This window comes from Perkinsus marinus, assembly GCF_000006405.1.
Source record: "Perkinsus marinus ATCC 50983 genomic scaffold scf_1104296932410, whole genome shotgun sequence".
Lineage (NCBI taxonomy): Eukaryota > Perkinsozoa > Perkinsida > Perkinsidae > Perkinsus > Perkinsus marinus.
Window position 1 is genome coordinate 475019 of NW_003215453.1, and position 26469 is coordinate 501487.

At 43.9% G+C, this 26469-nt stretch overlaps 6 protein-coding genes across 6 annotated transcripts; all 6 read right to left on the bottom strand.

The window, feature by feature from the left end:
* Nucleotides 1–2639: 2639 nt before the first annotated feature.
* On the bottom strand, nt 2640–4354 carry Pmar_PMAR022340 (hypothetical protein; the record flags this gene model as incomplete). The annotated part of the gene is made up of 4 exons (XM_002785548.1): nt 2640–2889; nt 3356–3496; nt 3854–3946; nt 4287–4354. The coding sequence occupies 4 exons, from the start codon at nt 4352–4354 to the stop codon at nt 2640–2642; spliced, it is 552 nt and encodes a 183-aa protein (XP_002785594.1).
* A 53-nt stretch (nt 4355–4407) lies between these two features.
* Nucleotides 4408–10639, bottom strand: Pmar_PMAR022341 (alcohol dehydrogenase, putative; the record flags this gene model as incomplete). The annotated part of the gene is made up of 14 exons (XM_002785549.1): nt 4408–4512; nt 5034–5198; nt 5901–5976; nt 6076–6171; nt 6211–6308; nt 6373–6479; nt 6635–6761; nt 7765–7902; nt 8377–8508; nt 8559–8606; nt 8662–8736; nt 9209–9298; nt 9346–9393; nt 10616–10639. The coding sequence occupies 14 exons, from the start codon at nt 10637–10639 to the stop codon at nt 4408–4410; spliced, it is 1329 nt and encodes a 442-aa protein (XP_002785595.1).
* A 483-nt stretch (nt 10640–11122) lies between these two features.
* Pmar_PMAR022342 (adenosine kinase, putative) lies at nt 11123–16111 on the bottom strand (the record flags this gene model as incomplete). The annotated part of the gene is made up of 11 exons (XM_002785550.1): nt 11123–11166; nt 11409–11463; nt 11512–11624; nt 12071–12208; nt 12594–12678; nt 13596–13738; nt 14812–14910; nt 14953–15062; nt 15492–15598; nt 15880–15961; nt 16008–16111. 11 exons carry the CDS (start codon nt 16109–16111, stop codon nt 11123–11125), a joined length of 1080 nt encoding a protein of 359 aa, XP_002785596.1.
* Nucleotides 16112–18229: 2118 nt separating this feature from the next.
* Nucleotides 18230–21437, bottom strand: Pmar_PMAR022343 (conserved hypothetical protein; the record flags this gene model as incomplete). Its single annotated transcript, XM_002785551.1, has 18 exons — nt 18230–18349; nt 18399–18468; nt 18511–18710; nt 18759–18966; nt 19011–19212; nt 19256–19401; nt 19443–19528; nt 19561–19718; nt 19766–19985; nt 20031–20111; nt 20156–20245; nt 20290–20355; nt 20400–20464; nt 20509–20608; nt 20854–20963; nt 21010–21122; nt 21171–21245; nt 21286–21437. 18 exons carry the CDS (start codon nt 21435–21437, stop codon nt 18230–18232), a joined length of 2262 nt encoding a protein of 753 aa, XP_002785597.1.
* Nucleotides 21438–22556: 1119 nt separating this feature from the next.
* Nucleotides 22557–23385, bottom strand: Pmar_PMAR022344 (Calcyphosin, putative; the record flags this gene model as incomplete). The annotated part of the gene is made up of 3 exons (XM_002785552.1): nt 22557–22707; nt 23105–23205; nt 23269–23385. 3 exons carry the CDS (start codon nt 23383–23385, stop codon nt 22557–22559), a joined length of 369 nt encoding a protein of 122 aa, XP_002785598.1.
* Nucleotides 23386–23641: 256 nt separating this feature from the next.
* On the bottom strand, nt 23642–24075 carry Pmar_PMAR022345 (Calcyphosin, putative; the record flags this gene model as incomplete). Its single annotated transcript, XM_002785553.1, has 2 exons — nt 23642–23780; nt 23971–24075. Coding segments are annotated over 2 exons (244 nt in total), but the record flags the coding sequence as incomplete, so codon positions are not given.
* Nucleotides 24076–26469: the final 2394 nt, after the last annotated feature.

Genomic DNA, 26469 nt, shown 5'->3' on the forward strand with positions numbered 1-26469 from the left:
ATAGGGGAGGGGCCGCTATGCCCCCCGCTATGGACTATACCATTCAGAGATCTATTTAGGGCGGCCGAATAGGGGAGGGGCCGCTATGCCCCCCGCTATGGACTATACCATTCAGAGATCTATTTAGGGCGGCCGAATAGGGGAGGGGCCGCTATGCCCCCCGCTATGGACTATACCATTCAGAGATCTATTTAGGGCGGCCGAATAGGGGAGGGGCCGCTATGCCCCCCGCTATGGACTATACCATTCAGAGATCTATTTAGGGCGGCCGAATAGGGGAGGGGCCGCTATGCCCCCCGCTATGGACTATACCATTCAGAGATCTATTTAGGGCGGCCGAATAGGGGAGGGGCCGCTATGCCCCCCGCTATGGACTATACCATTCAGAGATCTATTTAGGGCGGCCGAATAGGGGAGGGGCCGCTATGCCCCCCGCTATGGACTATACCATTCAGAGATCTATTTAGGGCGGCCGAATAGGGGAGGGGCCGCTATGCCCCCCGCTATGGACTATACCATTCAGAGATCTATTTAGGGCGGCCGAATAGGGGAGGGGCCGCTATGCCACCCGCTATGGACTATACCATTCAGAGATCTATTTAGGGCGGCCGAATAGGGGAGGGGCCGCTATGCCCCCCGCTATGGACTATACCATTCAGAGATCTATTTAGGGCGGCCGAATAGGGGAGGGGCCGCTATGCCCCCCGCTATGGACTATACCATTCAGAGATCTATTTAGGGGCCGCCAGCACTCGCCGAAGAAACCTCCAGTGGAGGTCCTCCACCTCCAGTAACGAATCCAAGACCCATAAAAATGATAACGTGCAACCAGCAGACGACAGTGACAACACCATCAACATCAACATGATTATGATCGAACATGCATCTCGACACAATATAGACAAAGCTCAAGAATGCTTAACACCTTGTTGTACATCGAGAATGATTATTCTTCTTCTCTTTCTGTAGATCTGATTATTCATCCGGGGCATAACTGTAGGTGATCCCCAACTTGATTCACTCTACCTGCCACGCGATTCTGACAATTTAAAAGGGATCTTGATCAAGCGTTTTTCTTCTCCATCAACCATCGTAGACCACGTCCCATCTTCCTCGTTCCAAAAGAATTTCAGGAAGCTCTGTCCATCTAAGGGTTTTCTTCCATTCAAAAGTCTCCCATAATTCCCCAGAAAAGACCACCAAGTTTCGGAGAAGATAGATGACGTCCTCACAGCAACATCTTTTGCCATGACATTAACAAGCCGATCATTCTTGTTATTGTTACTTTCCGGTCTTAGTGGGACTACAATTTCTCTACTGCCCTCGCCTTCGACCTTCATTGCTATATTCGCCCCGTCCATGCTTCGGAATGTGACATTTTCATTCCCTTCCAGATGAAAATCCCCTACTGGGAGCGGTGCTTGACCTGACACACGGCAACGGTATGTCGCTATGATCATCAAATGATACCACAGATAATTTTCACCATCAAAATGCGACCAGGCAATTCGTCGAAAAATAAATAAAGTTTTTGCGAGGAATGTGCAGACAGCTGCAGCGCGATAAGCCTGTTCTTGCAAATACCATATACCTCAACTAGCTCTACTTTTGAATATAGAAAATTGATGCTGCAGGATAGGGACCTCAAACGCTTCGGACTTGTTTCTTCTATGATAGCATGCGGAACTCGCAATGACGCGGGCTTCCCCCTAGATTCTCTCAATGAAAGAGCCACGTCAGTGTTCTGTACGAAGAAAGTGGCCAAAATCGATCCACCAACTCACCTCTTGCGAGGGAAACACTTCTACCGAGGAAGGTCATGAAAAACAGACTATCCGTTATTTCTTCGGCCCCCAGAAGCTGTGCCTCGTCATCAAACTCCCCGAATTTCTCTCCGCACGCTTCGGCAAACTTCGTCCTAATTTCGTCTTCAGAAATACTACGAGGGAGTATGAAGCTGGGCACTGTATCTAACTCTTCATCGCTCTGTTGGTCATTCTCGCCGTCAGAAGGTCTCCGGTCATAAATACTTGATTGGCCATCTTCAGCGTTGGGAAGTGAATCAGTACTCCCACCGGCTTCACTAGCATAGGGCTCGACCGTACCCATTCCATCTACTGACGTTGATGCCGTGTTCGGTCTGAGATTCCCCCCAAGATGGCCGACGGACATGCCCCGGCTCTTTCCATACAGCTTTGTTGTGTGACGAAGTTGTTGAGCTCCATGAGCTTTGTTGTTCTTATCAACGGCGAGCACTGAGTTCGCGTCCTGCTTCTTGCCCTCCAGAGGTGTTTTAAAAACTTCTACAAACGTATGTAGTTTGAAATACCCCCCCTTCCCATCGCATTCATATTGGAGCTCTAGATTAGAATCCGAGTCATTTTCGTAATCAACGGTGAACCTCACTTCACCATTGAGACCGCCAAATCCAGTATACGTTGCAGGGACGGCATCAACGTTGCGCCTCGCGAGAAAGATACAAAGTGAGACACGGAAGAGTCTCATATCTATTCAACCAAGAGAGCCTGTCATTTTAACCATCCCATTGAAATTGCGCAACAGACTAGTGGTGACACCAACATGAACACCAACAGCGATTATTAACTTAGGCGGGCTCCCGAGCCCACGCCAGCAGTTGCCTAATTCATAGCCTCCGACGACCAAATCGTGTTCTTCACAATTGACTTGCTGTATGCACCAGCGAGATCGTAAGTTTTCGAGCTTTCATACATGTATTTCTTCGTGCCTTCTTGTGCTTTGAATTCCGTCATGTCGCTGGGACCAGTGCCACCGCGCTCACATTGAGCGCAGTCGGTCCGCACAAACGCGTCGTTTTGGAAAGTGAAAGACTCTGTGCGACAACACATACCCCCCTTGGTGAAAGACAATCTGCAGACGACGAGATGGAAATCAGTGGGAAAAATACGTGAAAATTCCCCAGATTTTCATCGGAAAATTCTCAGCTCGACAAGCCTCACAAAATTAGAAGTAAATTGATAAGGGAAAATTCATCCCCCCGAAAAAAATCTCACTTTGTAAGAGCAGATATTTAGGTCTTATACAGCTATTGACCATCATCATGGTTTCCTCGAATGATTACTACTGATGATATAACTGTTAATATTATGTTATATGTTATTATGGTATTACATATTATTTTGGAGTTTCACCCGTTTTACGTGAAGGGGCGTAATACTCGGTGAAAACCCGATATTCGCGATATGAAGTAGTCGTGAAATATTATTTTCGCACTAGTGTGTTTCGTATCACGGATGAAACTACATTATAATATGTGCGATACTCTACCAATCGATTCCTTTCACAAAGCAGTCGGTGAAAATCGTCCAAGGCTTACTTATAGTCCTGGTTGATTTTGCCTCTGAAATCGCCTCGCCACTCATCCCTATCGAATTTATCACAGTTGATACCAGAACACGCCACAACTTGCATCGCGTAGTGAGAGCCCACACGATGAGCACTCCTTCTTTGCAATGTCCTGAAAGGAATTACTATTACGTTTTCAACATGCTCTTTGGAAGCTCTAGCGAGTCTGAAGAAGTGCATCCTCTCCAATTGCCCATAATGATCACATCTGGAGAAAATTTCCAAAAAAAATTCCCCGAAAATTTCTATTATACCCATCAAAAAAATATTTTTTCCACCCAGGAAGAACGAATATATAATGATTTTGCTCGGAAGAAAAGCCGTTATATATGTTGATTCAATCGAATTCGACGCCAGAATAACAAAAGCATATATCGTCTCTTACAACCCTGTGGCAACATGGCAACGAGAAGAAACGAAGCAAAATCGATCACCCCGAAATATTCCTATCAAGTGGCCGTAGACTCACTCAAGACTGTTATCATGTGCTCTCTTAACTTTCTCCATCCTCTCCAAATACTTACTGTACATACTCTGCGGTGTACTACCCGCAACTGCCAACCTAAATGCCAATTTAGTCTAGTAGTACGCGGTCCAAGCATTTACTCTCCTCCAAAAGACCCGAGTTCATTCCCCTCAAGAAACGGTTTTCCACTCACCTGCCCATTTCCACCAAAACTCCCACAAACAACAGCCTCGAGATGAACACCATTCAAGTAACAATAATACTACCAAAGCCCCATCTCTTCCCTTCTTACCACAACACAGCTACAATACTACTATCAAGAAAATCAATACTCCACTACTAACATCAGCGCAATGCCAAATTTACCTCTCAAATCCACCGCCTCAGCTCACACCTTACCACAACACATTCACACTACTTTAGAGGAACTCAAAACTTCTTGACGAGCCCAGTCTTGCCTTGTTCGTGCGTGCCCTGCAGTTTACGGTGTTTTCCCTGAGCCATTATATTGATTGGCATTGACACGCTCAATTTCAGTTTCACAACCGTAAACTTGTCTATTTGTTGTTAATATGGCCATCAGCGCAACTCTCAGATCCACCGCTCTTACCTAGAGCGCCATCGAAATAACAATAATCACAGTAAGACCTCAGTCCTGCCCCCTAACCACAACACATTCACACTACTTCAGAGGAGCTCAGAAGTTCAATACTAACATCAGATGATCCTATATAAACTGCTTTCCTCCGCTCAAGCACCATTGAAATAACAACGATACTAACAAAAACTCATGCCTTTTCCCAAACCAAAACACACTCACACTAATATAAAGAAACTCAGAATTCCAATATTGATATCAGCTCATCTGTTCGATCCACCGCCTCCAGCTAAAACACCATTAAAATAACACTGGAGTTCCACAACAACAACCCGTTTCACGTGAAGTGGCGTAATACTCCATGTAAAAAATGCGATATTCGCCGTGATATGCAGTCGTCGTAAAATGTGTTTACATATCACGGCCGTCCGTGGAACTCCAATACTTGATTACTAATACTAATTAACAAACAAAACCCCATCCCATTTCCACCCCAACCAAAGCATATCAACTATCAAGAAACTCAGGATTTCAATATTGACTATATAAACCCCCTCACATTCTTTCCTTCGCGACGGTCATCACTTCCACCTGGGACTCCGCCACAGCCTTCTCAGCCTCCAAAGCCCCTTCTTTAGCCTCCTCCACCCCCTCCTCTGCTGGAGAGCTCGGAAGGGGCTCACTCGAGCCCTCAACTGCCTCCATAGAGTCGTCAGTCTCCACGAATGTGGCCTTGGGATCCGCGATTACCTTTATAGAAAAAATACAATGGTATGGAGTTTAACGCGTCTTATGTAAATGGCGTAATAACCCGAGAAAATTGTAAGCTATATTTTTCACTAATGCTTCCAATATCATGGGTGAAACTCCAATAGTCACAGTCTGTGACTCACAGAACGAAAATTATGCTTATATCAACTACACGTGTTTTAAAAAATCCTGGGAAATCACCCGGCTCCCTTCCTCCCCGGCGTTAGGTCGTGGGCCGGAGGATGACACTAAACACGTGTGATCCTCGGCCAATGTGATGGGGCCAACCTCACACGGAACGTGAGGTGCCGCACCACATCGCTAGGGTGGGCGGGAGGTTAGAAAAAACGGACGACAAATAACAGAGGCGAAGGTGGGATGAAACCCAACATCCTGGAAGAGCTTTGAATCACTGATAAATAGCGCTAGGTGTCGTGTAGACACACGCCGGAGACCGTCGCCGCGTAAACTGGCCCAACGAGTTTACCTCGAATTTTGGAAAATTCTATTTGTACATTTCTACCACAAGTCATATCTAAACTCCCATGATCACCCCAGCTCAGGAGAGAACCACACATATATTCCTCCAACACTCCTGAACGTTGTCCCATATAATCCTTCTCTCCAATGTAACCACAAATGACAATAAAATCAAATAACAGATACTCCATTTTCTCATACCACACCTCCATCGAATCTTACTTCAATCAGAACCTTCCCCTTGCTCCGTCCACTCTCAACTCTCGCAAGAGCATCTCTCGCTTTACTCAAAGGATATCTAACAATCCCGGAAAGTCTACATATGCCCAAACATTGTGCAGGGCGAGCGAGATTTACCACCGCCATTTTGCGAAAACCCTCTCTTTCCTAAACCTACACGCCATCAATATGCGGGATGATGCTTTTCGACTCCAACATCGTTGCAAATCTTCGGCACGCGTCACCATCACCCGTCCCAATCACAGTCCAGTACCTTCATACCAAATCGATCAACAGGGCGAGCGCTACTTACTTCCCCTTCGCCTTTTTCCGCAACGACCGCACTCCAGTCGCCGTATCCCAAACCCACGGGAAGTTCTCCAAAAACGATTTTATATACGAATGCTTTGGCTGAATCAAACCAGTCCCAAATCTTGCAAATCTTGCAATCTTGCATTTCCTCAACGCTACTCACCTCACTGTGTGATTCACTCAACCACTCCAATGCTGCCTCTGCGCTCGGGCCGTCCACAATTGATACCATCCCTCCACCATCCGGTGGGCCCTGCCCATCCGTACTATCTGAAACCACTGTGTGTGGGGGGGGAGGAGCAAACACACTAAAATGCACATCGTGAAACACTTCGCTCCGCTGTGCCCTAGGACTTCGAGACGCATTTTCTCACGTGTTTTTGAGTCTATTGTCAAGTAACTCTACCAAATGACATTATCATCACCTCCCAGTAAAAGCACAGCCTGCTTGGAATCTCCTTGAGTATCAAATACCACGTCATAAACATGCCGCCACGTGCCATAGTCGAATTGCTCAGCCCAACGCCTATTGTTGCACTTGTAATCAAATACCTGAAAAATCGAACAATAGAGTTACAATGGAGTTTCAAAATCCGTTTTACAAAGTAAAGTGGCGTAAAACTCGGTGAAAAACGCGATGATATTCGCGGTGATATGCAGTAGTCGTGAAATATGTTTTTCGTATCACGGTTCGTGAAACTCCAATATTTTCTCAGTTTATTAATCGGCTTGCTCTGTATCATAATATACGTTCGCTTTCCTCATCTGAGCTCATCCGAAATTTTCAGAATATTCTCAAATGTCAAAAGTTCATAGTGATCATAGTCGTATATAAAACTTCCCTAAAAAAGCACGGACAGAAAATTCGGGTAAATACATTCTTATACCACTCTGAATACGAATCCTAGCTTTCCAACCATTGATAATTCTTTACGGTAAAAAACCAAGCATAATCTTCTTCTTTTTACGCAGCACCCCTTCGACCAGGCGGCGAGTAATAGCTAATACAGGCTCAGTCACTGCTGCCTGAGCCCGGGTGTGAACCGGTAAACAGTATGTTAAACGACAAAGAATCAGGATGTGTTACTAAAGCTTATTACTGTTCACTAACCAATAATAATTCTATTATTACTGATAATCAATAGTAATCACTGTTACTAACCAAACTTGATACTGATACTACTCACCCCTCCGACCAGGCGAGTAATAGCCAGTATAGAGGTATAGCTGCAGGCTCAGTCACTGCTGTCTGAGCCTTGGTATGAGCCGGTAGATAGTGTGTTACCCGGCAGAGAGTTCGATAAGTCAATTATCATTTCAAAAACACACACAAAACACAAGTGTCAGAAAAGTGACCGAAAGCTCCGAAATGAGCGGCTGAGCCCGGGTATACTCCTATCACTGTAATAGAATTCAGAGTGAAAACAGAGCGCCATGCGCTACTACTACTACTACTACTACTACTACTACTACTACAACAAACTACATTATTTTGAATACAAATTCCATCAGATCGAATTTGAATCAGCGTATATTGTCCCAACACTCCACCAACCTCATCTGCTCCAAAGCTTTCCACTAATCCTCGACTCTCCTCACTGCTAGTCGTCGCCACCCATTCAATGCCGAACTCCGCCTTGCACAATTGTACGGCTATAGACCCTACTCCACCAGACCCTCCTGTAACCAATACCTACAGTCATACCGTAACTCCTTCAACTATCCTTCAATTCTAACAAGGGCATCCATGTGCCTCTCCTATAAGTACACAAATACACAATTCAGTCAGCACTTGAGCTACTACAGAGAATTCAAAACCAGCCCCAAACTCAAATATAAATAATTAAATAAATATAATTGTCCAACTTCAAACATACATAAATTATAAACCCGACCAGTAGAACCATCAACACCGAAATCCTAACTTCGAACTCTCCCTCCTATACCGCTCTAAAAAACCAGCTAGCAAAACCCGCTCCGTAAAGCCAGGATTGTGAACCTCTCAAAAATACCAATCTTTACCCCCATCGAATTTCTTATACCACAATCAAGCACTATCCGATGCTTCTCGCCAACCAACTCAGGGCTAAACTAAGGGCTGTATGCACGCCCTAAAAGATCAATTTGTTATACTTCAATAAAGCAACAACACCGACCTGACCACTACCCGATGCATGTCACTAATTTTGCATTTCTTCAACGCCTTTTCCGCCGTAATTCCGACCAAAGGCACCGCTGCAGCCAAGTGATGAGGAATGTCCGCTGGTTTCAATGCACATACATAATCATCTACTATAACCTACTTACAAATCTTGCAATCTTATCCATCCTTACATTTCCTCAACTCACATATTCAGCAGCACTTCCTGTTCTAACACCAGCAACCATACCAAAAACCTACCATAATAACAAATCGATCAATCGGGCGAGCGCTAACGACACCACCACTCACTTCCTCGCCGATTTTGAAGTCTTTAACTTCGTTGCCAATCTCCATAACATCTCCAGAAAAATCAAATCCGAATACCTATTCGAACAAAAAACTACTACTTCGCTCCGCTCATTCGGGCGCATTAAAAATCGAAAATTCTGAATAAAAATATTTTCCGAATTGACCTCCACCCAATCCATTCTGAATTCCAAAATCGCAGTAAAATTTCCCCAAAAAAATTTCACAACTTTTTCCGATTTAATTTATCTCCGACGAAAAACATGTCACCCCAAAAATTTATTTTCACTACCGAATCAGGTTATACAGTGCGAACCAAACAGGTATGCATATCTAGATTTTCGAGATGGCTTTCTTCAATTTGAGACTAGTACGACTATAGACTACGGAACGCTTCTAAAACGTTGGTGACAATCGATTCACATAGTTATCATGTTCACTTTCAAAAATTGAAGGTGTTAAAAATATCACTTCGGATGCTTCACACTGCCAAGTTCATAGATGAATTTCCAGGCGCGCGAAAAATACCCCACAAAGATAGGCCTAGTACCTTCGGGAACTTATGCTTAAGCAGATGCTTAGTTTCTCCATTTCGCTGTTGATAATCAGCCGGATTCAAAGACGCATAGTGAACTTTGACCTGTGGAAAATCCATACCACATTTCCGCCAAATCATGCACGCCTTACCAGAAGCTGACGCGGACCCGGCGGACCCGGGAGAGGGAGCTTTCCCACCTGCAATACCGTCATTCAGTCAACTCACGCCCTACACTATCCTTAGAATCATATATACAAATTGGATGTCATATTAGAATTTCACTTTCGCGAATTCTCTCAAAAATCTATTTCGTGGCTGTCTTTTCCAATTCAACGGATGATGATATCAATTTCGGGCTTCGAATTTCTGAAAGATATACAATAAAGTTTCACCCGTTTTACGTGAATTGGCGTAATACTCCGTAAAAAAACCCGAAATTTCGCGCTATTCAGTAGTCATGAAATATGTTTTCCACTAGTGTTTTTCATATCACGAGTAAAACTCCAATACACTATTAAACATAAACTACTATTTATGACCCGAACTAAATTCATATATATCTAATTCACTACTATAGTCTATGATTTCGGTATTCCGGTAACCACTAAAATCATATTACAACTCTATAAACCCTACCATCTTGCCAACATAACTATTCTCGCATTGGTGGTAACCCAATTGTGGTATTGGTGTTATTGTGGGTAACCCACAATAAGTAACAATTATACACAATAACACACTTATATTATTATTATTGTCACTCATTATAACACAATTACATTCCCATATCACCTGGCAAACTTCCGGACCACCAAAGCCAGTATAATAAAATGCTTCCATCTCTGTAGGTAAGGCTGGTCGGTCAGTCACACTTTCGCCTTCTATTACATTCGCCATATTTAAATGAATACTACAGCAGTTTGGTAAGAGGTATGTATGTTCGAGAGCTCAAAATCTTCCTCAATTGTTTACATACGAATAAGAGTAAAATAAATTTTTTTCTTCACAATCTCAATACTTCTGGCGCGTTTTCAACCAAATCTATACATATACTATACATGTGAATTCCTTTCCGTACATATACTATACATGTGAATCTGTTTCCCTACATATACTATACATGTGAATTTGTTTCCCTACATATACTATACATGTGAATTTGTTTCCATACATATACTATACATGTGAATTTGTTTCCCTACATATACTATACATGTGAATTTGTTTCCCTACATATACTATACATGTGAATTTGTTTCCCTACATATACTATACATGTGAATTTGTTTCCCTACATATACTATACATGTGAATTTGTTTCCCTACATATACTATACATGTGAATTTGTTTCCCTACATATACTATACATGTGAATCTGTTTCCCTACATATACTATACATGTGAATTTGTTTCCCTACATATACTAGGTCTTGGGCGCTCATTTCGGAGCTGCTGAGTTCACAGCCATACTCCTATGCTGTCTGCTGTGAAGAGTACTGCTCTTAAGAAGAAAGTAGCAGATAGTTATATAAAAATCGCTCAGAATTTTCAATTCACTGCATATTAAAAAATATCACTTTTCTGTGTAAAGTGGTGGTCGGGTGGATCATCCTACCACCACTACTGTAAACTGTAGAGCTTACACTGTGTAGGTGGAAGCTATTCATCAGTGTGTGCTGTCTTCTTGTCCCTTTTTGTGTTCTGGTATACCATCTCATTATGTATCTCAGCTTAGCGTCACTATAGCCTTTTGGGGTTTAACCCGATTTACGTGAAACTACTAGTTCCCACCAGCTCACTGTTGAGCTGGTGCTAGGCTCGCAGTCATCGATCACAGTGTGCTCGATGGTTGCGCGTTGTTCATTGTACTGTCTGTTCGGCTCACTCTGAACAGAGTAGATCCGAGTAACGCTATATTATTAGAATCATATAAGCTTTCGAATGCCGTGCTCATGTAAACAATCATAAACTAACATGCATGCCTCCAACACTAAAACTCAATAACTACCAATACTCGTGGAAACAATAAGTCTACCGATAACGATCATACCACACTTCCACCACATAAAAGTCTACTCCCGAATCGCGTTGAGCAGATTCGGAAAACAATGTCCAAAATATTCTAACTCCTAATGCTATCGATGCTACCGTTAGAAATAGTAGTACTAGAATCAACCTTGAATTTAAATTCACTTTTTTCCGGAAATTTACACCCGCTTTGTTTAATCACCTCCCACGCCGCATATGCTCCCGCAGCCGCACACATCTGAAAATAAAAAATAAAAAAACGAAAGAAATAAAAAAATTTTCTCACCTGATCATCACAATTTTTGAGAATTCCCGCTAAAAAACCTCCCACATAAGCGTCACCAGCAGCATTAGTATCAACAATATCGTGGTCGGCGATCGAGATGATATCATATGCGGCTACGGGCCGACCTGAGAAGGATTTTACTCAAAACCTTTAGTAAAGCTATCACACAAAAAATATAGAAAACTACAGAAAATATGAAAAAGAAACAAAAAACTCTTTTCAGGAAAATAGACCTTCATCTTTCCCACTGATGATATTCAGTGTTGGTTCAATATTGTTGGAATATTATGTGTTCGCTATCCTCAGCTCAGCTCAGAAATTCTCAAAGTGAAGTTATAAGAGTTTACTAGAGAAGTATACAAAAACCAACATGAATTTCCCAAAAGATACTTTAAACTTCAACATAAATGATGTTCAGTCTTGGAATAGACATTCGCTGTCCTTGAAAGTATACGCAATGAGAAATACGCACTACTACTACTACTACTACTACTACTACTACTATTGATACTAATACTACTACCACTACTACTACTACTACTACTACTACTACTACTACTACTACTACCCGTATTGGCAATATACGTCTCAAGAGGTCCTTGTGTAATGACCACCTTCCTCCCCCGATCCTTCTTCCCTTCAACCATTGGTAATTCGGCCAACTTCACAGCAATCTCAGGAATACTCATATCGGGATCTTTAAACAAGCACAACAACTTTCCTCACTAATTATAGGACGTATATTCAAGGCACGTTTCACCGCATCGCATTAGTCATTTGGGAGTGTTGGGGAAGACTGAGCGTCACACAACTAGGCAGCAATCTCTGGAATACTCATATCTGTATCTCTAAACAAGCCCAACAACTTTCCTCACTATTTATTGGACATATATTCCAATTCGAGCAGAAGGAGTGTTCCATTTCATGGAAAGAAAATCACTTCGCTCCGCTCATTGAGTTTGCGTACGAACGTAGCTCAGTCTTCATAAGAAGCTTTACGGCTTTCATCACTTACACAAACTAATACAAATTTTTCCCATGTGCATACGCACACTAGAGTTCCAAAGGGCCAACCAACCTACCCCACTCCAGCGCCTTAGCCAACGCCTTAGCTTCGATCTCATTGCCGAACAGAATGTCAACCTTCGGGAGCGTATCGATAACAACCTGATGATCAGCATAGCAATATCAACCGACAGTGCAAAACCAACTTGAAAAAATATTTTCAAAAAACGTTGATTTCGAATGCAACTTCGCTCCGCCTAGAAGATATCATAAAAGCTGTCGTATGAGCACGATTCAGTACATCAAAACTCTCTCAACATGTCACCAACTCTGCGATCCAGACAATAGTAAAATGTGAGGAACAGGAACCCATCTAGTTTTCAGAAATAGCTTTCCTCAGGGTTTGATGACAATGAGGAAAATGTTTCTAATGTAATGACATTTACATAGGAAACTGATTGAAGAATGTGTTCCTAGCCATTCGTGGAAAATTCAAAATGAGCTCCCCTCGGGAACATTATAGGTTTCTGAATGATTCCCTGGCCAAGAATGCCTGTGATTATGCATCACTAGTGGCGAGTGTTATATGAGCACGATTCAGCGCGTCAACACTTTCTCATCATACTACCATCGGGACAATAGTAAAGTGTGAGGAATGCCGGTCACTATACATCACTAGTAGAGACTGTTATATGAGCACGAGTAAGTGCCTCAACACTTCCTCATCATTTCGTCAGTTCTCATGTACGGATACTAGTGATCCATTCCTAATCTTTAACGGCTACTGAAATCAGCGTTGGAATATATCTTCGCTTTTCTCAGCAATTTCCTCGACAATGATACAAGTTCACATACAAATTCGGTTAAAATTTACAGAAACCAATTAAATTTTTTCCCCAAAATTTCCTCACAATTTTCATATTTTCAACAACACATGTAGTCAACCATAAACATATTTTTCTCACTTATTTCTCTCATACGAATCCAGGTTAAAATTTACAGAAACCAATGAGATTTTTCCCCAAATTTTCCCCGCAATTTTCATGTACTCAACCATACACATATTATCCCATACTGACCTTCCTGAACTCGGGTACTTCCACAATGTACGGGGCCGCAACGTTCATACAATATAACGCGCCGGTCTCAATAGTTTTATTAGATACCATTTCGATAGCCTTGGGTGATACAGCAACGAAGAACCCGGCAGAATAGATAACACCTGCATAAAACAACACACAAAAATCAAAGATTCCCACCAAAATTTGGAGAAACGTTCGGGAATCTCATTCGGAAATTTCCACATGGCTAGGAACAAATTCTTCAATTCTTTTCTAATGTGAATGTCGTCACATAAGAAGCATTTTCCCACTACACGAGAATCAGTAAGAACGTTCGATATGAACAGAGAATCATCTAGGAAACGGTTTCTGGAATTTTCCACATGGTGATCAGCAACACATACTCCAACTAAAAGTTTCCCATATGAAATTTACGTGTAATTCTTGTAAAGCTGAATAATATTTACATTGTAAGCGTCAAATGAGAAACAGCATTTGCCCCCACTGTTATCAAACCCTGGGAAACGCTATCTATCAACCTCCCAGACAATCACAGAACACTAGTAAAATTCGGTGTAAAATTGATAAACGGATGAGTTCACATAATCGTCGGAAAATGACGTTTCGAAATATCATGAAACTTCATTATAAAACCATTTTTCTATGAAATATTATATATTCATGAACATAACTATATTAGAATAATTATTGGAGTTTCACAACCGTCATATGAAAAACACCAGGAAAAACATATTTCACGACTACTGCGTTTTTCACAGAGTTTTACACCACTTCACGTAAAACGGGTAAAACTCCACTATATTATAATTATCAATGGATAGGCAACAGTTAATATATAATATATATAAATCAACAGATATAGGCATTATCCATCAAATATACGGAAATACTCAACACCAACTTCGAAAGCTATAAAATGCCCAAAATCTTTCCAGTTGAATAACACTACACTTAATATTGGTAATATATAATTTGTGATGAACCTAGGCTTTATAATACAAAATATCATTCATAAACCTTGCGATGTTATAACCATGTCAACGTAATTTACATTATCATATTTAACATTGGAGTTTCGAAACCCGTTTTACGTAAAGTGGCGTAATACTCTATGAAAAACGCCATATTCGCAGCCTGTAGTAGTCGTGAAATATATTTTTTCACTAGGGTTTTTCATATCACGGGTAAAGTAGAGCCACCTATGTCAGCTTACGTGCGTGCTCAATAAGTTTCCAATTCTCAGCATCGTGAATGTGAATGTGATCATATTTGATAGCAGCAGACAAATTAGCGACCAACGAACGCATTTGCCCTGAAGAACAAATAGTTAAAAATAGTTGGCGAAAAATTTCACCTTCGTGAGTGACCAAAACAGCGCAAGTCCCAGTGGGTGTAGATTCATCAACGAGATATCGAGTGATCACTCCGGCCTTCTGGCAGTTCTCTTGCATGATTTTCGCGTAACTGATTGAGAAACCGTAAAAAAACAGGAGAAACAAAATCTGAGTGAAATCAAGTAATAATTTCGATCATCAGGAAATTACCAAGTTGAAAAAAGAACAAAATGATAATAAAATTCTACAAGTGCTTCAAAAAAACTTGATGAAATACAGGTCTTCGAGACTCCTTACATATTGAATGAATCTACGCCTATTATAAGAAGACACCTTCGAGGGTCCTCACATATTGGAGTTTCACCCGTTTTACGTGAAGTGGCGTGAAACTCGGTGAAAACGCGGCATTCGCTATATGCAACAGTCGTGGAATATGTTTTCCACTAGTGTTTTTCATATCACGGTCGTGAAACTCCATTGAATGAATCTACGCCTATTATAAGGAGACACCTTCAAGGGTCCTCACATATTGTAACATTTTAATGAGTAGGCAACTTACTGATCATTTCCAACACATCCAATGAATGCAGCATCACCTCGGCCACCAAGCATCCACTGGGCAACTCTCATAGAATTCTGCGTCGCTCCGCCGGCTATATATTCCACCTACATACGGATCGAAAAACAGTGTGAGGGGAAAATATATACATGGGCAATATAATTAAAAAATTCTGGGAAAATTTTCGCGGGAAATTCATCTTGATTCCTATGAGAAATAGTGGGAAAATATACACATGGTCAACTACATACGTTGGTAAAAATATGAAAATTCCGAGAAAATTTTTGCGGGAAATTCTTGTTGGGTTCTGAACATTTCTAACCGAAGTCTGAAATAAACACCTGAGCTCAGCTGAGGAAAGCAAACACATATTTGAATGAGTGCTTACCCCGGACATTTTGGTCACTTCGGGGTAGAGTGGTATGTGCGAATCGTCGGCTAAAATGGCATTGTTCGGCTGGAGCTTGTATCTGAATCAGCATCATCAAAGTGATGAAGAGAGACGAGCTCGAGGACCTATCGAGGATCTCAGCATCAGTGTTGACGGAGATATCCAATAGAGGATTGCCCATACCGACTAGTACGGGCATACGAGACTGATCTGAGCTGATGGTGCACATGTAGGGGGTGAAAAACCAATTGAAATACTCGCAGTCACTGTGTTGGTGACAAAATGAAAATTCTGAGAAAATTTTGAGGGAAATTCCCATTGGTTTCGAGGCAAATTCGTATGTAAAACTTCGATAATTAGTGAAGAAACTTGTAAAAAAACCAACTGAAAATACTCGCAGTCACTATATTGGTGATGAAATGAAAATTCTGAGGTTTCTACTCCAATTCGTATGTTAACTTCGATAATTAGTGAAGAAACTCATGAGCTCGGGTGTATTATATTCCGACACTGGTCTTGATATCACCACAAGGCATCACCAACAAGTAGTAGTTGAATCACTCTCGAAAGATTGTGTGCTGAATTAGTTACTATGCACGTTCTTGTTGATTGTGACTACCATCTATAAGTGACATTCCTTTCGAAGTGTTGAGGTTCGTTCAAATTGAACTGGGAGTTCGGGGAGCTGACTTCAAGAGCATTCCCAGGATTTGATTTCACATGACGACGAGCTCGATCCTGGGCACGCTCTCGAAGCCGAGAAGAGTCGCTTGAGGAATGCATATCACGAATAGTCGTTACCCTCACGCGCCACAAAAATAGTCGCTACGCCTTATCCTACTGTCCCAGTTGTGGAGGTAGCCCCTCCGACTCGGGAGTGAAAGTCGAAATTGAAAATTCTATTCAAACGAACTTGAACTTCCTACCGACTTCAGACGAATTTGGAGGTTCTAATTGCGAATATGATCTTTCCAATTCGGGTCCGTACCTTCAACTTCGCGCGTTCCGACGAAATTGATGGTTCCACAAACGAACAAGGTGTTCAAAAGGTGTAGACAGAATCCAGGGCACCTGACCAGAATTCGAGGTAAAGGACTAAATCCAAGTCGCTGTCTCCAGAAATAGCGCAGGGCGTGCCTTGGATTTCGGCCCGAGCTCTTGGATTTTGGCCAGCGCGAGTGAGCGAAAAATTTTCCCTCGATTTTGGTCATCTGTCTTCGATTCTAAGAATTCCCCTCTACTAAGAGTTTGCTGACACTCGGTCGCTAGCTCTTCTGGTAGGTAAGATTCCACGCAAATAAAGTTTTCAGTTAATCGTGTGGTATGAGACGATATTTCGTCTCGTGCGCTAGTTGCTTTCTGTTGATAGTGTTTCATGCTAGAGTTGTATGATACAAATTGTATCGTGGCATAGCCATTTCCGTTGGTGATGGGGAAGCCGGGAACTTCCCACGCTGCATGAGTGGAGACCATTGTCGTACAGAGAGCGTAGCCGTGTACCGTAGCAGAGATTGTGCGTTGGTGACATTCGCAGGACCGAAGTTCCGAGCGATCACTCCGCAATTTGCAGAAGTTCTTCGCGGAAAAATCTCTGTACAATTTCCTCGCTTCAATCTCTAGCTAGTGAATTTTTCCTTTAACTCTTTACTCACCAACGTCCTTGAGAGTAGAGTTAACAGCGTAATTGACGACGAATTTTTCGGGGCAACTAATTCCCAACTAGGATTGCTCAGCAACTCAACTCTTCTTGCACATCCTATCTATAAAAATGGAAGAGATGTAGATACTTGAGACACTCTGCTCAAGAATGGAAATTGCATATGGTGGATATCACACTATAATAGGAAATGTCAAATAAATAGCAGAGTTCATGGTTCTAAATCATGTCAACGAGCTCTCAATCATATTTAGCAGCTCTTTTCAGTAGTAAGATTCATCAAATTTCATCATATCAAACTAGCAGGGTAATAAATAATACCAAATCAACACATGTGACGAGTAGTTGATTCGTCGCAAGCAAATCAGATATCACTCACGCACTTACTAATTATGTATATTTATATACTGAAGATTGTCAAGAACAGAGACGTAACTTTTCCATGTTCGTATGAGAACACGGTGAGACACAAAGTCATAACGACTATTCCTTCTGATTACAGCGACAAGCAAAATCGTACAAGTCAGCCCGACATAGACAGTAGTTCGAGACGATCGAAGATTATTCGATCAAAGTAACCACAGTTAATAAGACTAGTGATAATATAGTAATCACTTGAGGTTAGTAACAGATAAGACGAACGATGTAGATGGGTGGTGATACAACAGGATTCGCACGGACTGACTTGCACTATCTTGCAAACATAATCGGGCGTCTCTCGAGAGGAGCTAGAGGCTTCTCGCGGCAAGTAACTTTGAGCCACATCATCTTCAACATCATCTTCGCCATTGATTGACGATTACGAGCAGCCTAAACAAAACGCTGCTTTCTATAACACTGGCGTAGCACTCCTTGTCACCTCTCTTGCACCCTCTGGTGGCTCCACTCCGTCACTCCAACATCGAATATTGAATATACTCTCCTCAGGCCTGAACGAATAATACAATGACCAACAGATACAAATAAACCACCTGAGACGCTTCTTCCCGCGAATACTAGCAACTTCGAAAATCTCGGAGCACTGCGGGTCAACACAAACTTGCGGAACAAGTGTATGACCAGTGGTTAACGATTGGACTATTGACCACTTGGTATCAATAGGATGCGCGAACCACAGAAGGTCGGCGACTTCCGGATCGAGCAGTGGCAGCTCTAGCTTGATTCTGCGAGCCTAACAGGGAGACCATACAAAACGCGCCGGCAGCATAAACAAGTTCACTTCGTCCACCACAACAGCACACAGCTCATCGGCTTTACGAATGGCAGCGTGCAAACCCTCATCGCCGTAGTCTTCACTGTGCCTTCCAGTAGTCGACGTGCTCAGACGACGCGAAGAACCCGTGCTATGTCTGGTCGACCCGTTGCCGAGAGAGCTGTCATCAGGCTTGATCAAGAAAGCGGCTGGGCTCAGCGCGTCAGATAGTTTCCTGAACAGACATATGTGATTGATGACTTGTGTCGAAGACCCTACTTCACCATCTGATGCGAGTCTCTCTTAATATGATACCACTCGCCCGACATGATCTTGTAGGTGTAAGAAGGGAGTAGCTTCCAGCCATTATCGGCTATCCACAGTATCGCATCAGCAACGAAATCAACTTCTTCTTGAGTCATCGTGAAGTGTACCCCCACTCGGACAAAGCCAGGCTTGAAGATCTCATAGCGCGTATCATCTGAGAAAGAGCGCCTTAAACCGACGCATGACGAGCAACATACCAAGAGCTTCCTCGAACCTTTCAGCACTGCCGCAGTTGAGGCCGAGGAGAGCCTCGCCATAAGGACCTGCGCAGGCGCACCCTCCTCGTGCTTGAATTCCGAACACATCGTTCAACACAGCTCCAACGAAATTGTAATGCAGATACCTGAAGTAACGTCACAGCACCGTAGAAGCTCAGCTCCGTACAATCCATGCTTCGCCGCAGTATCCGTCTCGTTATATAGAACGTTGAAGGAAATGATGCCAGCACAGTGAGATCGATCCTTGAAGAACTATGACGACAACGATGAACATTTCAACTCACCTTGGGACCGACAATATGAACCTTGCTGTGGGCTCTGATCCTATGGGCGAGATGGTCGGCCATTCTCTGCTCGGAAGAAGCGATTCTTTCTATTCCAACCATTCTGTGCAAGTGGTAAATGGCACCGGTTCTAATACACCCGAGGATGTCCGGAGTGCCTAAAGCGGTTCAACGTAGCGGGAGAGAGATACAAGTTGCAGCTCACCGGCTTCCTCTCGTTCCTCCAAATTGCCAAGATAGTGATGGCCGCGCCGACTAACGTAAAGAACAACTCCTCCACCACATACTGCGGGCACGGCATTGGTCTGATGCTTCTTCTTGCACAGCAGAAGACCGCTACTGCCGGGGCCACCGAGAAGCTTATGAGGGGATACAAAAGCGAAGTCCATGTAACCGTTAGGGTGAGAAGGAGAATTCATATCAACCTAAGCAGCATCTGATGGGTCTGGTCACCTTGAGAAGATCGGCACCTTGTTGTGGGCAGCGATAGCCGCCAAGTCCCATGCTGCTATTCCGTCGTATTGATGAATCAAAGTTGACACAGTTGGGATCTGAACCAAGGCAGTATAACACGCCAGGATAGGATGTAAAATACATCGAGTCGTGCACCCGTGACGTTGCTACATGCGGACAAGATGACCACGGGGACAGCGAAATCATGATGATGACGATTAAAGGCCGCAACCTGACAATAATCATCAGCACGGAAGACTCTCACCAGCAGCTGACTTTCTTCAAGACTTCTTCCAAACCGTTTATCGAGGCAGTTCCTTTAATTGAATCCAGAGGGAGAGTCTGAAGCGATGAAAGTAGTGCTGAATGAAAGTAGAATTTCGCACAACTAGCTCGACTTCAACTTCTGCAGACTTGTCCCCGCTGAACCGCTTGACGAAAGATCCCGGTACTGAGAAATACAACAGTGCTAGAACGATGGATCGTCGAGCTCACCAGCTCTCGAACGAGTAATGTGGGCAAGCGGATATCTCAAAGCCAATTCCCGGAATGGCAGGACTGAACTATGGTGGGCAACAGGATCGATTATCAGAACCTACAGAATGGTAAGCCAGTCTGGTGCGAGTAAATGCGACGACTTCACCGCACAGTGTGAAAAGAGTATGCACACGGCCAACTACATGTGTCGATGACAACATAGAAATTCCGAGGAAATTTTCGGAAATTCTCATTGGTTAATGTACATTTCTACTCGAGTTTGTTAGTGTTAACTTCTTAACTCAGTGAGAAAACTCGTGAGCGAAGCTGAGGGAAGTGAACTTATATTCCTCCAACACTTACCGCACGACGGCGTCCCTTTCGTGATGTCGGAGTAGCGAAGACCCGACTACGGCACATGATATCGACAAACTTAGTGATGGCCCCTGTAGCCCCAGCGCCGCAGAAAATAACTGAGCAACGGCGCATCACAACTTATTAACTCGTGCGATAGCTCACCAGAGTCATCCGTAGTGCAGTTGAAATATTCGCGAACTTTGTCTCGGGCCTCTTCGCGGTAGTGCATCGTTTGACGTGCAGTTGCGGAGGCCAGCGAGTGAGTGTTGGCGTATCTACGGGAAGCTAATAATCCACTTTGCTCAGAAGAAGTGGACACTCACGTGGGGCACACAGTGGCGGTAATGAACTCCTCGATGGCAGACACACTACGGCCTGATGCGGTGAAATCGCAGTACCTAGACGAAGAATGATTGCAATTTCAGGCCTAATCCATACACAAGCTTTCTCGAGGAACCATCGTAAGGAACAGTGACCCTCTCGTTCTCGCCGATGGACTGCTGTCGCAGAGAATCCACGAAGGTTTCATAATCGTTATCGCTGTCAACGCTTGAACCGGTCTCATCAGCGCGAGGAGACCACTCGGACATGGTCGAAGGCGAGAGGCCGATGGAAAACTGGAAAACCTACACAAAGACTTCCTTTAGAATACTCTTACAAACTCAGATTATCTTCTTGAAGGAGTTCGCCTCAGCATGTACAAATGTGAGCGGCGAGAGCCTATCATGCTCCAAACGGCATCGAGGGCGCAATTGAAGCACTCACGGGCGGGATGAAACTGTTAGATTTTGTTAATTGGGACGCTTCAATGACTGTCATCAAATCTCACCGGTGTGGCCTAAAACATTCAAATGTCTAAGATATAGCGCATTATCTCTAGTGGTTAGTGATAACCTCTACAAGTTGAGCGTCCCGGGTTCAATTCTCGCTGGGAGTGGGTTCTTATAGGGTATAAGTTATACCGTTTTGGTACCGCGATGCAGGCAGGAGAACATAGTGAGATGCTCGACCCAAGGGGCATCATACTCGGAAATAGACTAGGTCTCACTCAGAGAAGCATATCAGGGATGTTAGAATGCTATCTGATGCGTTGACTCTCTCGTTCAGTAGTACGACTCGGTCTCCATTCTTTAATTCCTAGTCTACGTGAAACCAATACCGAATATGATACGACTGATGCTACATTTGTTCTCCGCATCACGGAGTTGCTTCCCGTAGCACAAGGAAAGACACAAGATTGTAACTTTGTTATACGGCCTCAACACAAATTGAATCGTTCGCTGAGTAATCACCATCGCTACTACTCACTAGAGCATACAAGTTCTTCTCTCCATCGTGCCTTGTGCACATCCCTCCCACATGGTAGAGTGTCCTTTCATGGTCGATCCTTGAATTCGATGTGAAGGGTTACCAAGTGGATGGCGACCTCGAATTTCGATGTAAGGGTTATCTATCTACCCGTCTCGTGTGATCAGTCACACTGATGAAGTCACGTGCGCGATGCATTGATGCATGTCCCGTGTTTGATTGAACCGATGTGCGTCAGGTGGGCTACTGTATTGACTCTGCTAATACTCACAACTATGCCCAAAGAACAACTCGAGACCGATCATGCAAAACATGTCATTCTATGAAAAGAAGCACCAACATAATAGTCATCCACCCGAAAACGTTGAGCTGACCAATGGGAGGCGGCTACTCGCGGTGAGTCACCACAAGCCAGTGGGATACTCCATAAGCATGCGTGCACGATATTTGTCGGCCATGTCTCCATCCGACCCGGGCATCTTCCAGACGTTCTTCAACATATGAATGAAAATCTCATCGTCATCAATAGAAGCGCTAACAGCCTCATAATACCTGACACAGTAGCCTAAGTAAATTACTCGCGAGAAACTGTTGTTCAATGATTAGACATCTTAGGTAGGTCGCTTGAAGCGACTCGCTTCCATTCCGAAAAACGGAGCATTTCATTTTGGACTAAACCCGAGCTGTACGCTACTCTCCCCATCTCCCGAGTATGTAAGTGAAAACAGAAGAGTACGGTGAAGTTAAACGGTTCAACGAATAATATCTGTCACATGTTCAGCCGGTAGTTCTCCGCTGCAGAGGGAAGCGTAACGATGCTTTCGTCAGACTTTCAGCTATCTTTCAGTGGAACCAGGCTTTCATGCTGCATCAACAATGCTTTGCCTATGTAAAAATTTGGACTTCAGAAGCGGCAGCTAATAAGTCGATAATCATCAAACCAACTCACTCAAGCCATTCTTCAAGGGACACTCTTCCATCGTCATTAGCGTCAAAAACTTGCATAACTTCGGCGAAGATATGCTCTGGACGCCTGATGCCAGCTTTAACCTGTAAATGATGACCAATGAGCCTTTTCAACATAGTCCCGAGAAAATGTTCTCGCATGTTTACATCGGGATGATTCGATGGGTTGACACAATTGACATCCTCTGAAGTCAGCAATCCATCTCCATTAGAATCGAGATGGTCGAAAACAGCCGCGGCTGCCTCTCTCCGACGGTTGCTCATCTTGCCTGATCAGTACTGATATAGATATCGTCGCTGATCGATACGAGCTAGTTAAACTAGCAATTTCTCCGGTGTGGATTTTCATCGTTCATCTGTTTTGTAAAAACGAAAACACCCAGTAATCCCATCTGAACAGAGACTATAAACGTCCGATTGGACACTTCCATCACAAATGCGGTATATAAAGCATTCTCGAGGAGGCAGTCATAATTTATGACTCATAAAGTCCCGGTATACATGATTCGAACGAACTCACCACGAATGGCCCTGATGAATTCATCATAGTCAATTGTGCCGGATGAGTCAGTGTCAAAGCGCTGGAAAAGTAGCGCGCACACCTGCTGATTGCGAATGCCGATTTCTCGAAGGAGCTTCTCAAACTCGTGGTTATTCAACTGACGGATCAAGCAGAAGGGTCGGAGTACTTTTGTGAAGTTATTCGGAGATGCCGAACTCGTGACTCTCAACTCGAGAGTCTGAGGTCACTCCAGTTGCGGACTTTCGCGAAGTGATCCATTTCAAATGAACGACCAAATTCGATTGCATTTCGTTTGTTGAAGCAGCTGGCTACAGACTCGTCCTCACTTTCCGGTCTCCGTCGTCGTCGAGTCTGCGGAACAATCTGCCTAGGCTATAGATATCTCCTGGCTTCCGCGATTTCAGCTTGTTGCGGAACTCCTCTAGAATTGCCTGAATGACTATTGACGTGAATAGATCAGGTCGCAGTGTAGTATACACCATATATATTGAAGGCCTTGAGAAAGTGGCGGTCGCTAAACGGACCATCACAACGTCTAAATAGGGGAGTCGCAGGATCACGACGGAGCTACGCCCCCAGTCCAATCACAGATACCCCACAGATACGGGGAAATGCATTGGAGCTGACATGCTGACATTCATTTCCTTCTTGTTGTGCATCTCGGTGAGTTTATTAGAGAAATCAACACCTCCCCAACCCGGCGACTCGAAGTTCCTGAACCTGATTGCCTAGACTCAATGTGAGATACCTCTCGAGTCTGGGCAACCAATGCCGAGTTACCCGCCAAGCCTGCCGTTCGCAAAAGATTCCTTCGAACCTGAATCCACATTTGTGTGGCGCTAGCAACACTGGTCTAAGGTGCAATTGCGGATTGTAGTGGTTACATCGCTCACCTGATGAGGCGTGTGATTGCTTCCCGATCCGAACAGGTTTATTAGGTTCCGACACCAGCCTGAAAACCCTTGTCTGAGGCTATGAGGCTCAAACATTTGCACTTGCGCAACTCGGCGCGAAGGCCGATTGGGATGTCCAGTTTCTCCCATTCCTTTTCCGACAGGTTCGCTAATGTCCCGCGACCATCAAGCCATTGTTCTTTGAAATATCGTTGCCATTTCGTCTCCTCTAACAAACGAGACAGTATCGAAGAGTGGAGGCATAAGCCCAAGTGGCCCGAGTAGTGATGCTATCGCTACTAAGATCACAGCACACTGTGGATAGGGGAAGATAGAACGTGTGGCATATCGGCCCCATAGGAGAATCGGATCATGTTGTGGAGTTCTGAAACCCACAGAATGCGTGGCATATCGGCCCCATAAAAGAATCGAATCATGTTGTAGAGTTCTGAAACCCACAGAATGCGTGGCATATCGGCCCCATAAAAGAATCGGATCATGTTGTAGAGTTCTGAAACCCACAGAATGCGTGGCATATCGGCCCCATAAAAGAATCGAATCATGTTATGGAGTTCTCAAACCCACAGAATGCGTGGCATATCGGCCCCATAAAAGAATCGAATCATGTTGTGGAGTTTTGAAACCCACAGAATGCGTGGCATACCCGCCCCATAAGAGACTCGAATCATGTTGTGGAACTTTGAAACCCACAGAATGCGTGGCATACCCACCCCATAAAAGAATCGGATCATGTTGTGGAGTTTCGAAACCCGCAGAATGCGTGGCATATCGGCCCCATAGAAGAACCAAATCATGTCGTGGAACTTGGAGACCCACAGAATGCGTGGCATACCGGCCCCAGAGATTCCATAAATAGGGTAGTTCTGCACGCGGTATTCGAGTTCCCTCCTCCAGTACTAGCTCCTAGATAGCAGATGGATGAGGGAACGGAGCCCAAGAGTAGAGCACGCGTTTTTCTTCTTCGTCTTGCTTGTCTCTGCTCTGTTTGCACTATCTCTAGGGTTCTAGGTGCATCATACTCCGATACGTCAAGTATCATGTTTAAGTGATACTCGTGATACAACCCCGAGGAGCTGCTTGAATGGAAACCCGACTCCTCAGCTGTACGAGAGGAGTAGAAAAGAGGTTTCGCCCTCCCTACCGCCGTAAAGACAGATATTTCTAAACGCTAAGGACGTACGCTGAAGAAGAGTGAAGATCTAATTTAGGTTATCACGGCAGCCTTTCGGAATCGAATTAGCAAAGATCCAGTCGCTTCGTGCTTGAGAGCTCGAAGAGGCCCTCTTTAAGGCGGCCTTCCGAAATAAAGATTTGTACAATCTCTATCTCCAGTACATTCGATTCTCTATAGCCAACCCAAGTGTCGTTTCTTGTCTTGTCCTCTGTTAACCTACTTATCCACACCTCATTGATCACCGTTGAGTTTGCGCGTAACAGCAAGACATTGGGGTCACCAAGGACCCGCGTCTCGGCGGCTGCCCGGCGTTCTATCGAGAAGCTCTACATATAAAACTGGTCATTCAGTCGCATAGTCGTACATCTGGTGAGTTGAAGTATAGCTCGAAAGCTATGTTTTCCCAACGTATAATGCGATTCGTATTCTCTCTATCCATCGAGAATTCTGGTTCACTAACCTTCTAAGCTCTTTCCCAGTTTCCTGCATGCTTCCTTGACCAAATTTGCTCCATCTCTATTCGTACTGGACGTTTCTCCAGACCGCCCTGATGATAGATCCTCAGCGATGGCGACTCTCTGTGCAAGTGTCAATGACGATAATCCAACCAAACCTACTAGGAATTGCTCTCCGTGCATCACCACGAGACGATTGTGAGCACGCCACCAGAACATCAGGTTCCGTTGGGCTCGTTCGGCAGGGGAATATCGTCGTCTCTCTGCTCATTGATATGCGAT